This window comes from Argopecten irradians, chromosome 4 (genome assembly GCF_041381155.1).
Source record: "Argopecten irradians isolate NY chromosome 4, Ai_NY, whole genome shotgun sequence".
Classification (NCBI taxonomy): Eukaryota; Metazoa; Mollusca; class Bivalvia; order Pectinida; family Pectinidae; genus Argopecten; species Argopecten irradians.
In genome coordinates, this window is record NC_091137.1 from 19,335,574 (window position 1) to 19,350,097 (window position 14,524).

At 34.8% G+C, this 14,524-nt stretch overlaps 1 protein-coding gene across 2 annotated transcripts in view; it reads right to left on the reverse strand.

Annotated features, from left to right (window-relative positions):
• LOC138320856 (uncharacterized) overlaps positions 1 to 12,628 on the reverse strand; it is a 39,414-nt gene extending 26,786 nt beyond the window's left edge. For both annotated transcript variants that reach the window (XM_069264126.1, XM_069264125.1), the window contains exons 1-8: positions 12,472 to 12,628; positions 9,409 to 9,525; positions 7,405 to 7,614; positions 5,864 to 6,980; positions 5,476 to 5,530; positions 3,789 to 3,915; positions 1,010 to 1,177; positions 450 to 557 (exon numbers count right to left, since the gene is read on the reverse strand). In XM_069264126.1, coding sequence (XP_069120227.1) covers positions 450 to 557; positions 1,010 to 1,177; positions 3,789 to 3,915; positions 5,476 to 5,530; positions 5,864 to 6,980; positions 7,405 to 7,614; positions 9,409 to 9,525; positions 12,472 to 12,531 — 1,962 coding nt within the window. In that variant the 5' untranslated portion in view covers positions 12,532 to 12,628. The remainder of the gene's footprint in view (positions 1 to 449; positions 558 to 1,009; positions 1,178 to 3,788; positions 3,916 to 5,475; positions 5,531 to 5,863; positions 6,981 to 7,404; positions 7,615 to 9,408; positions 9,526 to 12,471) is intronic.
• Between the last annotated feature and the right edge of the window lie 1,896 nt (positions 12,629 to 14,524).

Consider the following 14,524-nt stretch of genomic DNA (forward strand, 5'->3'; position numbering starts at 1 on the left):
ACCTACATAAAACATACATCACATAGACTACAACTGTCTGTCCTTCCTGAGGCCACACTAGCCATCCTCATCAGGACCTACATATAATATACATCACACAGACTTCAACTGTCTGTCCTTCCTGAGGCCACACTAGCCATCCTCATCAGGACCAACATATAACATACATCACATAGACTACAACTGTCTGTCCTTCCTGAGGCCACACTAGCCATCCTCATCAGTACTTACATATAACATACATCACATAGACTACAACTGTCTGTCCTTCCTGAGGCCACACTAGCCATCCTCATCAGGACCTTTATATAACAAAAGTTAAAATTATGATTGGAATGAAGTAATTTGACTGACACACCAACGTTATAATTCCCCAACAGATTATGTCATTTTATACCTGACATTACACCTACCGATATAATAAATCAGAAGTGACAAGAAAAACCAACCTTGATAGATATGTTGGCTTGTTGTGCACTGCTAGCAGCCCTTCCCACAATGCCTTTGATAACTGTCTCCACATCTTGTAGTGCGAGCTGGCATAGCTCTGATATTACCTTGAAAACAAATATCTAGACATAAGACTTTGATTTTACTTGTATATTTGTTTGTACCATTTACTATTATTTCTTAGTATCTGGAACAAAACACAAAGCAGATAGCATGCAAAATTATATTCAGGTAGCAGCCCGTTGACCATATCTTTTTATTAGACTACACAGAAATTATATAAATAGGTGTAGAAACGAAGCAGAACCTGTCTCAACATATGAAATTTGAGGAAAAAAAATTGTTTACTGACAAAGTTTCTAAGAAAAGGCAGTTACGGACAAAAAACAAGATAGCCAACCATTTTTGTGAGCAATATTTTCCAAGAATTATTTACAGACAAACAAAGATGGATGGCACCAACATTTGGTCATTTTAGAAATAGGCCTCACATCAGAATAAGAAGGGAGGACAGATAATAATGTTAGAGAAATTGTGGTAAACGCTGAAGTCATATAACCTTCTCATTTTCAGTGACTTCCATGGTGAGTTTGTTGAGTGTTGTCGTAATGATACCGTCCAGCTGACCGCCATGATGTCGTGGCCAGTGTCGGTAGCTGGAGTACACCAGGGCAATGTGATGGTCCTGGACAGTCCAAGGGAGACAACTAAATCCAGCCAGTGCCAACTGCAACAACATCATTTGTTCTTAATTCAAGACAAAAGAATATATGTATTACCCTATATTTGACCCAAAAAGGGCCTCATCCCTATTAGCTGCCCTTCCATCGCGAGTTCCTGGTGTGTTACATGTAATGGGGTCAAATATAATATTTAAAAAATAATTTTGAAATATATCTTTTTTTTCTTCATTAAAGGGACAATCCAGTCTAAAAGTACATTAAAATTTACATTAAATTGGAAACAAACCAGTTCTAATGGAAATTAGATTAGTTGGTTTCAACCAAACTTGCTTGCTTTCCGCCATTACACATTGTGGTCGGACGTCTTGTATGCCAAACCCTGGGCCTTGCCAGTGTAGTAAAGACTATTTTATAAAGAACTACTCAAAGCGCTATTGCAGTGTGTTTGCAGAGTGTTTACGTTATAAGGTGCATGTTCTTGTCTAAATATAATTTCACCAACTCCTCAGTGCATGCATGGTTATGTATTGCATTTGATTAACGAACAAGACTTTGGCTCGGGTGTGGGTAAAGCAAACATGTTATATCTGCTTAATTGTATTGATCAACGATTTGGAATTTCACCAGTATCAACCAAAATACTTAACAATATTGTGGAATTTGTCAATATTTCTTGTTACAAAATGTGTATGTTTCATAAGGAATATAGAACAATACATTTATGTCATATTTTGCTTCGTGGCTATGTAACAGAATTAGCCTCATTGAATTTTCAATTTAAGAATAACGAATATATCACAGGATCACACCTGAATTTATGCGGATGATTGTTCTGTGTGTATATATGATAAAACCACCACACTAGTATGACCATGCCCTCCAATAGTGCATTGCGGTACCTTCTTGTAACAAATTCCAAACTCATACTGTAAATCAATTTAATATGAATTTTATATATATATATCTCCATATGTTTTGAAAATAGCAAACTGGTGATCTTTCCTGGTAAGATTCTCTACGTCAACCAATGGGGGCGATTCAGTGACCGTTCGCTCGTAGGAACTCTCATTTACTTGGTTTATAAGAACAGAAAAAGTCTGGAATTTTAGCAACCAATATTTTCTGTATATTGATAACCACGAGGTTTGAATTTGAAATATTGTCCCAATTTTCCTCTTTGTTTTAACATATATTCATAATTTTGATGTACTTCCCATAGGCATGAATGATTGTCACATACGTTCTATAATTTGTAGCTTTGAGTTTGGATTAAGTGTTGGTCTCTGATTTCAACATAAACATCCTTATCTTCTAAAATTAATCTTTAAAAAATGTTCAGTAGCTTGTTGCCTATCTGTACATGTAAAGTTCAGCTCACACTTGTTTGAAGTACATGTAGGTATTACATTCCTTAAATATGCCATCTCGTGTAATTGTGTTAAATTTTCTTCACTGAATTAATTATAATTTTTGTAGCTGCAGTCAAGTAATTTTGCTTAAAGTGACAGTAGAAATGTTCTATGCTATAATATAGGTATTTCTTCTTGCTATATATTATTCAAAGCTAGGAATTCAGCAAAGTTATGATTCTAACATAAAAAATGGTTTCCAGCAGTACAGAAAGTCATATATACACAATAAGCAATGCAGAACGAAATTAACACATCGATTAGAGAGCAATCGCCTGATAGGTCAGGGGAAATAACTCTTTATATATTTACCTGTCGTCTAAAGTGCATTCATAACAACTATATTTCCATTTTTCTTTCAGCTTCCTGTTTAATATAATATGTTAAACCAGACGGGATATATCAGACTATGAACATTCATTTGATCGTCAAGTGTATGAATATTTAACGTTTCCGCCGCATCACCGACAATGTATAGGATGTATACTTATGCTATACATAACGGTTAAACGGACAATTCAGTATAAGAGTACATTAAAATTTGCACATCTTTCGGACACAAACCAGTTCAAATAGAAAAAAGATTATTTGGTTTTACTGTGATATGCCAGAAAAGGCCACTGTAAAAATGTATGTGAAATGTTCAAACTCGTTTACTGTCTGCCATTACACCTAGTGATCGGACGTCTTGTATGCTGAACCCCGGCCCTTGCTAGTGTAAAGGAATTTGTGTTTAGAACTACTCAAATCGCTCTTACAGTAGTGTGTTTACCTTATTAGATGCATGTTCTTGTCTAAAAATGATTTCATCAATGTTTAACGTGCCTGACTTTTGCTCGGGTATGGGTACAGCGTACATGTTGTACCTGCTTAAGCCTATTGATCAACGATTTGGAATTTCAACGGCATCAATCGAAATACTTAACAATGCCGTGAAATTTGTCAATATTTTTTTTATATGTTTCATAAGAAATGTAGAACAATTCACTTATGTCATATTTTGCTTCCTGGTTACGTAACAGAATTAGCCTCTCTGAATTGTCCCTTTGATTCCTACAAAGTGATTTCTAATATTCCAATACATTTCTTTGTGATTTTATTACAATTACATTTTTTATTTTAGGTAGCATTCCTCAAAGACAGCATTACTTTTTATTAAATTAGAAAATGAATTAAAAAAATGCAGTATTCAATGATTGCGTGGACTCATTTCTATAGTGATTTTTTATAAATCTACCACCTGTACCTGTTTAAGCTGGCACACTAGATCAGGATCCATGTCATCAAAGAGTTTTGCCACAAGATCATAAAACTTTGGCATGACCTCAGTGGTTAGCAATACATTTATATTGTCTTGGATGGTTTTCATTAAACTGCAAAAACAATGAATGAAATGTCACCAAAGATACTTCATAATGAAAACATCAGCTGGTATGTAAAGCAGACAATTCAAGATGAGAAGTATTAACTTTTAAGTTAAAAGGAAAACTAATTCATTTTTAATTTCAGAAATCACTGATTAGGACAATATCATATTTAAAAATAAAAGAATAATCCTTTTAGTTTTTGTCGATACATTGATTATGGAGAACTGGTTTTAAGTTGACACACTTAAAAGTATGACATACATCAACTGACATATATATACAGTGGAACCTCCCGAAACCGATCATGGTCGGTGCATATAATTTCGGCCGGTTTAGAGAGGGTTCGGTTTGGAGAAGTGAACCGAATACCGATTATCATCACGATCCGGATTTAATCGATCGGAAGTCATTTTTTACACTAGTGCATCGCATGTATGCCTAGTGTTCTTTAAAACCTACCGATATTGATTGTTAATGTGAATGTTATCACAAAAGAGAGAATCATACGTTTAAAAGGAATGGATTACAGCAAACTTGACTTTGTTACCGCTTATAAACGTAGTTTAGTTAGTTAGTTGCGTGAATGTTCTCGTCTGCAACCTAACCATGTTACATACGACCGATCGCTTCCGGTTACGTCAAGAATCAAATTATATGGTCTAATTACCTACACGATGATCAGTCGATGCCGGTCATTATATGACATAGTCATTTTCTTAAACAATACATGGCTTCGGCTTCTTCATACAGATAATTTACGTTATCCGACAACTACATATGTAAATAAAAAAAAACGTGTGATTTGAATACGAAACTCCTACAGTAAACAAACCGCGTGCACATGGTAGACCTTCGTTAGATATCTAAACAATAGGCATGATTAAATAATTGCACCACCATCTCGGGTATAATTACCGTGTACCTATAGCCTTCACATCTGTATACATGCCCCAGGACATGGCATGCGACAACTATGGTACAGGTACGTGTGTATTTCACGGTCGGTTGATCAGACCTCAATGCAATCTAACAGTGTCGCTCAGGTAAGGCCGGTTTTCAGAAGTGTATTTTAGTTACATTTGACTATTCCGATCTCAAAATCGGTCCGGTATTCGGAATTGGGAGGGATCGGTTTTGGGAAGTTTCATATACTATTAATAAAGAGGAATTCATTCCGTACATGACATCCATGTTCGGTTTCTAGAGGTGATCGGTTTTGAGAAGGTTCGGTTTTGGGAGGTTCCACTGTATATATATATATATATGTCAATAAATATATATATGTCAATAAAAATCTCCTGAAGAACAGCTGTAGCTGGAAAAATGTTGGAGATAGATTGCAGATTTATTTTAGTTTTGTTATTTTTCTATATATTTATATATATAGATTTCAACAATGATCTGTATCAATAGTTTGTCTATTATACTCTTGGACACCTTGGAGTACTTGATCTCCTGAAGAACAGCGGCAGCTGGGAATACGTTAAGAGATCAATCGCAGATTTGTTTTAGTTTTGTTTTTTCTATTATATATATATATATATATATATATATTCATATACCTACCTTAAATTGGACCAAACCTCAGTATGAAAAGTTGTCAGAAGTCTTGAAAAGCCATCTGAAATTTTAATAAAAATCACATGATTAATTTAATACATTTGTAATATCTATCTCTATTGCGTATACATCTTATTGCATTGACAAGAGCAAAAATACATAGTATCAAATGTTCTTTCATCATTTTCAGAATCATGAAAGCACAACAATGTCTAATACATATTGTAGCTTCAAAATTAAAGTACAAGTATATAGTATGTCTTGCTATGTAAACTATAATGTATGTTTGAGCAAATTTTGTTTTGTGAATTATCTCCCTTGTCTCATTATAAAAATTGATGAGAGAGTTTAACATTTTTTTTAGACAAACCCTTTAAGTAACTTATGGCTTTACCTTTATAACCAGGTTGTTGATTTTCTATTCTCCATAAAATGGCTGACAGTGACCAATCACTTGTAAAGCTGATCACGTGACTGTCTACATCTGGCTGTGAAACCTTCAGTATACTGTACAAACTTTCAACAATGATCTCTAAATCTTTGCTAAATGTTAATGTTTCCTCTTGATCTGTATCAATATTCTGTCTATTAAACTCTTGGACACCTTGGAGTACTTGGGCAGCCATAGTCAAGACTTTTGATATGGAACATCCTAAAGACAGAAACTGGAACATCATCTTTCCAGAGTTCACTCCTTTTGGGACTAAAGGAACAAAGTTACAGAAGGAAACAGTTGATTCAAGTGGTTTCATGTTGTCGATGTCTGCTGTTATATTCTGAATTGTTTCTGAATTAAGAATGTTTCTAATATTCTCTATCCAACACTTCCATGGAAACACCTCACTTGAAGTGTTCATCAATTCGGAATCCAATCCAATATCTCGTTCCAGCATTGTAGTACAACTGTATCTCCCAAAGCTTTGAGCGGTGAAGTTTTGACTGTGGTCATGGACATCACAGCCAAAGACATTTGATTTCATCCAATCTGATATCTGGTCAAACCTGACAGGAGATTTGGGACAGAAACAAACACCAAGCAGCAAAAACTGACACAAACCACAGAGTGTTTCATTTTTGTTGTCAAGTTCTGGTAGATTTTCAGAATTTGTTGTGTAAGATTTTGCTGTGTTCTGACAATGTGTAATCATTTTTAGGATACTACACATATATGTTAGTGTCATCCCACCACATACATCACTTTCTCCTGTACTACAGATGTCTCGGACATTATCATTAGATGATTCCTGTCCATTGGCGCTTGTTGATTGGCTTGACGCTGCTTGGCTGGATATATCTATTGGTTTAGTTTTCAGGCTACCTGATTGGTTGGCTTCATCTTTGTTGCTAGGTCTACCAGTTGTTTTAGTGGTGGTGATAAGGTTACCAACAAAATAGTTGATTATCAGTTTTCCCCAAGTTAGGTCATTGTTATCGATTTCATCCTCACAAATATGGCTGACTATGTCACACAGCAGACTGCTGGCAACCCTTTCCTGGACCAATATCAAACTCTGCAAGGAAGTACATATCATATGATATAGCATTAATGTTTTTAATTGCTAAATATGTATATTTTAATAGTAGTAGTATAAGTACATTTCTCAATCGCTAATTTCAAAATAACATTTGATGCATTACTGATAGTTTACATATAAAACAATTACACAAATTCATTAAAATATCTAACAAACTATCAAGTGATATTGCTGAAACTATCACAATGAGACATGGTGGTGTGTGTTAATTGTGTGAAATGTTTTTCATTCTTGTGACAATCTTTTCCACTAATTATGCTAGCTGTTCTTGCTGCCTTTGAATTGAGAGCTGTTTGTGTATGTTTCTGTGCAACTATGGAGCTATGTTGACTTTACAGTGCTACCTCACTGAAGCATACTGTCTAATATCAGTGGTACAAACACAGAAATCCATACTCACATTAAAGAACAGTTGATACCAGCCACAACGTTTGATCACTTCTAGGAACACTTTATTATTGACTGGCGGTAAAACAGCACACAGAGCTTCCATTTTGTCCACATGATTCCCTGGTTTTATTCCTACGTCATCCCCAGGTACCATATCATTGTAGTGTGTGGATATCACCTTGTACAGGAGGATACTGAACAATTGCTGACCCCATGTCTCCTGTCACACACAAACAAACTGTATTTAATCATAATTCGTAATTCACCATGTTGCTATGGCAAAAATAGTACTGTTCAATTCATGACGAAAATATGAAAGTAAATCGGTTTTTATCACTTGGATACATATTTCAATAATTGTAACCAATGTTCACCTTACAAAAAATGTTAAGGTTGATTCATCATTGTTAAGCACTTAGAACATCATCTTGGCTCCATGCTAACAGAACCGTAAATATTGGATTTAAGAGATGATTTCTCTTCAGTTTTCATATTTGAGTGTAATGGACATGATCTACCCAGGGTAATGTCTGATAAATAAGCCTTGAGTTTCAGAGGTAGTAGTTCTGGTTCAGGGATTATAGTGATGGGAATTGGATAGAAAAGACAGCGGTCTTAATACCCTTATCAGTTTGGTATTAGTACATGTATGTATTGTATATTTTGTAACATACAATAGTCATATAATCATACAAATCCAAGAAGTGTGTATCGTCAGTGAAATTTAAGAATTTGTCATAAATTATGAAAAAAAGAGATCCCAGAGGGATCATGGCGCCCACTAAAGAATGATCTATGTATGACAACAGAAAGAGGGATCTTTTCCCTGCTTTTCAAACTTTTACTACATACTATATATATATGAAACTTGAGAAAGATCCTTTCAGTACTTTCTGAGATAAGTAGCAGTAACAAACTTCAATTATCAAAATCCAAGATGGCTACATGTCGATCATGTTGACCGATAAGTCGGAAAATGCACTAGACCCCTTCAGGAACCTGCACATGAAATTTGAGAAAGATCCCTTCAGTACTTTATTTCTGAGAAATAGCAGTAACAAACTTTAACTATCAAAATCCAACATGGCCGTCGTTCAGCCATCTTGTTGACCAATCTGTCCCAAAATGCAATATGCACAACTAGGGTCCTAGGGGAACCTACATATGAAATTTGAGAAAGATCCCTTCAGTACTTTCTGAGAAATAGCGGTAACAAACTTTAACTATCAAAATCCAAGATGGCTGCCAGTTGGCCATCTTGTTGCCTGATCGCTCCCAAAATGCAATATGCACAACTAGGGCCCTAGGGGAACCTTCATGTGAAATTTGAGAAAGATCCCTTCAATACTTTCTGAGAAATAGCGGTAAAAAGAATTGTTAACGGACAGACGGACGGAAGGACGGACCACGGACGAAAGGCGATTTGAATAGCCCACCATCTGATGATGGTGGGCTAAAAAAGCATTTAAATTTTTCCGATGGAAACAAGAATTCCACGGAAGTGGATATGTCGCCTGAACAGCAGTTCAAAATCTCACAAATTGTTATTTACAGTTGAAAACATTGTTAATAACTAAGTGAAGTTATCAAGTCCCGTAACTCTTCCAAATATTGACAGATTCATACCAGTATCAAACCCATCCTAGACCTGATTGATATCAAGCAATACAGAACATTTGGCTAAAATCAGCTTATAAAGTTATTGCTCGGAAACCAAGAAATTAGTGTTTTGACGATTTCTAACTCCTGTATCTCTTACAAATATTGACAGATTTTGACCAGTATCAAACTCATCCGAGATTTTTTTCCATTGATATAAAGCAATATACCTTGTACCAAGTTTGGTTGAAATCGGACAATAAATACTAGTTATCGCAGGAAAACCGTTTTCCAGACGCCAATGCCAACATAGTGATACTTATGTGTCGCATCTGCGTTGCAGGCGACACAAAAAGATTGCTATAGGAACACCATTTGATATTCTCTATACAATGTATGTATGACAATACTTTACCTGTTCTTCTAGTTCTCTATCCTTCTCAAGACCCAGACAAATCTCTTCTACTGCTCCGTATAACACAGCCACACAAGGTCTTATATCAGATTTAGATTTCTTCTTTTTTACTTTAATCTGCAAATTTAATTAAATTAATAAACCATTCATTATATTCAAACAACAAGTGTCCTAAATTAGTAAATCATTCAATATATTTTAACAACAAGTGTCCTGGGCACTTAAAATATGAGAAAATTCTACACCCTTCGCGTAAGTACCGATATTCCCATTTTTCATTCTGTACTTGATAAAGATCTATGCATGTATTTTGAAAGGGAAAGGGAGTCTCTTATTATTATAATTGGGTTGAAAATTTAATATTCTTTGCATTTTTAAAAAAAAAGGTATCACTAGTTATTTGATTAGGGGTAATTTGGTTATACTTCAGACATTGTGTGCATATTTTACTTAATATAAAAGTGTATTTTAAAACTTACATTGTCATACTATTTGATAATTTTTGTTTTTAATACAGTCCATTTTTCAAAGATTTGGGCATGCAGCTTTAATTCAATAGTATAAGATTTACATCAGAAGTTTCTCAAGTTACCCATATCATTGAATAAGGCTTGATCTAGATCTGGTAATTTAATTTCCTGCGATGAAACAAGGATGCTTTGTTTGGTTATGTATACATATAATATGGTGTAGGAACAAACCACAAAAAGATATAGCCTTTATCATTTATAAATACCAATCTAACACCGGTGTAGGAACAAACCACAAAAAGATAATAAGCCTTTATCATTTATAAAATACCAATCTAACACCGGTTGTAGGGAACATAACCACAAAAAGATAAGCCTTTAGCGGATTTTATAAATACCGAATCTAACAAACGAAAAAGCTTTTGCAAGTGCTCTTGTACTGACTCTAGTGAATAACTAATAATGAATAATTTGAATAGGGCTGTGTGGCTAAGTGCTCCTGTGACCTCTGGTGTCCCTCAAGGAACAGTGATTGGACCTTTTTAATCTATATAAATGATCTTAGTACAAAATATCATCTCCAAATCCACACCATTCTTTTCAGACTCAGCAAAAGTTTCTGTTTTAGGTGTACAATCCAACCTAAGATGGGACAACCATATCAACTCAATTACATCTTAACCAATTCAATTAATCATTACTAAGGTTTTTTAAAACTAAATCTGAAAACTAAATCTTCACGGATAACATATCATGCACACAGAACCTAAGTTTGGTCCATTGATGCACATCAAATTAAAGAATCAAATAACGTTACACTTGATCTAATTGCTTTTAAATTTGACAATCTTCAAAGGAGATTAAATCTCTGTTGGTCAACTATGATTGATATTTTTTTCTCCTGAAATGCCTTCACGTAGTTCATGATATCAATATATGTCAGGGCTTTTTTTCAACATGATTTCGGGCCGGAATTCGGCCCCATTGCCCATTGCAAAGCCTCTAAATTTTTCCCAATCCAAGCCTTAAAATAGAAATTTCTTGAAAACTTTCCCAAAATATTGCAGAAACTTTAGTTGGTTAAGACTTTAAATTTTTGTGAATTGGCTTCAGAAAAGTACATAAACTACACTGAAAATAAAAAATCTTATTTGTTATGCTTTATTTCATATTTTATAATTTTCCCCAAATCCTGGTTTTTTATCAAATTTTCCCAAATTCAAAGCCACAGAACCTATTCCCAAAGCAGTGAGAAAAAGCCCTGTATGTTTGGTAATGAGTGAATGACATATTCATTTTTATCAACCAACTGCCCCGCAGTCTGACCGATAACTACCGCCGGATAAGCTTGTGCTTTATCCGTCAACACGAAAAGCGTTTTTCCATCATTCTATGTATGTATCAACATAATTTCCTCCGTATATCTTTCGGAGCACCCGCCTATATGACGGTACAACGAAGTCAGATACACTCCACAAGGGATTACTGGGTTTAGTGTCTATGGCATCCAACAACCAACTCTACCAACATAAACTAATGTGTTAACTACAATTCATACAAACATGCACATAGAACCATACACAGAGAACAATTAATTTTAACTATTACCATATACACCCAGCCCCCCCAAGAATCCACGTTGGACGGAACAGTTTCTAACTTGACCCTGAATTTTAAACTTCCCGTGATCAGTCCCACTAAAAAGTGATGTCACATTCTCCGGAATGACATCATTTTTACGATATCGACAATCTGGTATGGGTGGTGTCGTCTTTTTCTTGGCTCATGGCAGCAAAGGTTTGTATTTTAAAGTAATTCTTTGATGGGTAATTATTGTTTTTTTTTTAGTATTTTTTTTTTTTTTGCAAAATTTTTAGTGATATTACACACTGCATAATCTTCACATATAGCCTTCACACCTGTAATACACGCCCAAGGACATGGCATGCAACAACTATGGACACGTGTGTATTTCACGGTCGTTTGATCCGACCTCAAGCTATCAGTGTCGCTTAGGTAAGACTGGTTTTCAGAAGTGTTTTTTAGTTATATTCAAGTTTTCCGATCTCAAAATTGGTCCAGTATTTGGAATTGGGAGGGATCGGTTTTGGGAAGTTTTGATTACTATTAATAAAGAGGAATTCATTCCATACATCACATCCGTGTTCGGTTTCAAGAGGTGATCGGTTTTGAGAAGGATCGGTTTCGGGGAGTAACACTGTATATAGCTATAATAGCTATTTATAACTAAGCTTATACAAAACTAGCGAAAAACAACATTTCTGGAGATAAAAAATGCTTGCGCTCAAAACCGACTCCTGAAACTTGCAGGGAATGTGTATAAGAATAATTTGAACACTATGCAAGAACTTTTCGTTCGAAACAAAAGAGCAATAATTAACTTAATTAGCTTGATTAAACCTTATCAAAACTGCTTTCAATATGTTTGAATGATCGTTATAAACAACCACTGCAAGTTTCAGGAGTCAGTTTTGTGTATGTGCCCAACCTGTACGTTGTGTAAACGTTACTGGTGATCGGTATGTATAGTTTCGTGCCCATAACTGATAGGGCATCTTTTCTGAATAGTTACCTGTTTGTTTGTCAGCAATAGGGCCGACTGTAATACTGCTATCTCTTGACAATAATTCATTTCACAATGCACATGGAATAAAGTTCTAACTAATGTGCACTTTCGTCTGTTTGCAGCCACAGGAAGTAGACATTTCTGTACCTCCACACAAGAGAGCTCTCATATTCGATTCGTATGCACCCGACCCCCATGGCCAGTTCAATCCCTAGTGAGGCAGGGATTATTGATATTCATTACTATTTTTTCCCCTAATATATACAAATATAGTAATATTATATTTATTTTTGTAATTTTAATGTACAATTTTTAAAGATAGAGCTTCAAGTAACCGTGGTTTATTTTTTTAAAATTTATTTTTCAAATGAGGTCAAACAAAGGTCAAAAATGAGCTTTAACATAAAAATGTTTTGAAGAGCGCCTATAAAAGAGCATGCTCTCCGGCACGTAAAATGACCAATTCAAGGTCATATGATTCAAAATGGCGGAGATATAGGACATCAAAAATCGAAATTTTAGTTTGTATTTGTCCTTGCCCGAGACGTTTCATCGCCTTTAAACCTGTATGTACAGTCTTGATTTTTCGTACCCGTGTTGTGTAAACTTTTGTCTTCAAAACTTATGAATTCCAAGGGGCTACATACAAAAATGGCGGAAATATAGCTCTCCAAATATGGCAATTTGTTCATTTCCTTACTTTTTTTCCGTAATTTGTGAGCTCGTAGGGCCTTTATCATTAAATAATTCAATTTTGCTTGTTACGAGCATTTTCATTGGCTTAAAAATTTACTTTATCAGCCCATAAAGGAAAAAATGGCGTCGCCGTTTATAACGTTGCTTCTGATTGGCTGAGATGACGGCGTAATGATTTCATAGACAAAAGAGTCCCATAATGAATTTTGAATATTGAAGAGATTATCTTTAGTAAATTGAATTATAAGGATTAATTTGAATATATTTTTTATGTTATGGAGATATAACACAAAAATCTGAGTGTACTCTCATCATAAACCGCTTCGCGGTTTATTTAGAGTACACTCAGATTTTTGTGTTATATCTCCATAACATAAAAAATCTATTCAAGTTAATCCTTAAATGTAGGGTGTTGATGTTTGTAAATATAGACATTGGCGTATCATCTGTACAGGGTTTTAATTTCAAAGTCAGGAATTTGAAAATGGCGAAAATATTGCCCTCCGAATATGTCAATATGTCATTTCGTTCAATTTTTAACGTTAATTTTACCGTTTGTATGAGTTCCTATAAAAATGTTCTGAAGATTGGATATGAAAAAGCATGTTCTCAGACACATATAATGACTAATTTCAAGGTCATATGATTCAAAATGGCGGAGATATAACACTTCAATGGTCCTTTCGGCGATTTTATTTTGTGCATTGGATTGTGATGAGATTACATTATGTGGCCAAAGGGAGATAATCGTTACTCTAATTGTACGAGTTATTCCCCATTAGTCGAAGATCTTCATAAGAAAGGAAAATGGACGTGGAGTTGAAACCAAACATATGTGTTTGAATCAAGACATGTAGAGCGAGTTCCCCAACCCAACTTCACGTCCATGACACGTACAACTGTAGTTTGGTAAAAGGCTTCAAGTACTACAAGTTTATTCGGAATATCTTTGTATAGAAGATCAAAAGGTGCCTGAGAGGCGGGGCCGAAGAGTCAAATCAAAATTCAGATTAAAAAATTATTAAAAAGATTTTATCATTACTTATATCAATACATAGGTGGAAATCCCGTGTTTTGATCTCGATCAATTCTGGTTGTATTTAATTTGTTTTTACTAACGTTATATGATCTAGTGGAAATTGTAAGCCATAGGCCTGAATGTAAATTCATTTTATGAAAGGCCAACAGAAATCAAATTTTGTCTGTGCTTTTCTGTAAAAATTATATATAGCTATAGGAGTCAACTCTAAAGTTTCCACCTGAATGATACACGTAGTTTACGTTTATAGGGTTTGGTTATCAAAGTAAATGCATACTAATTCAGTTTATAAATAGTTAAAATAATTTTCTGTTTCCCCCTGTA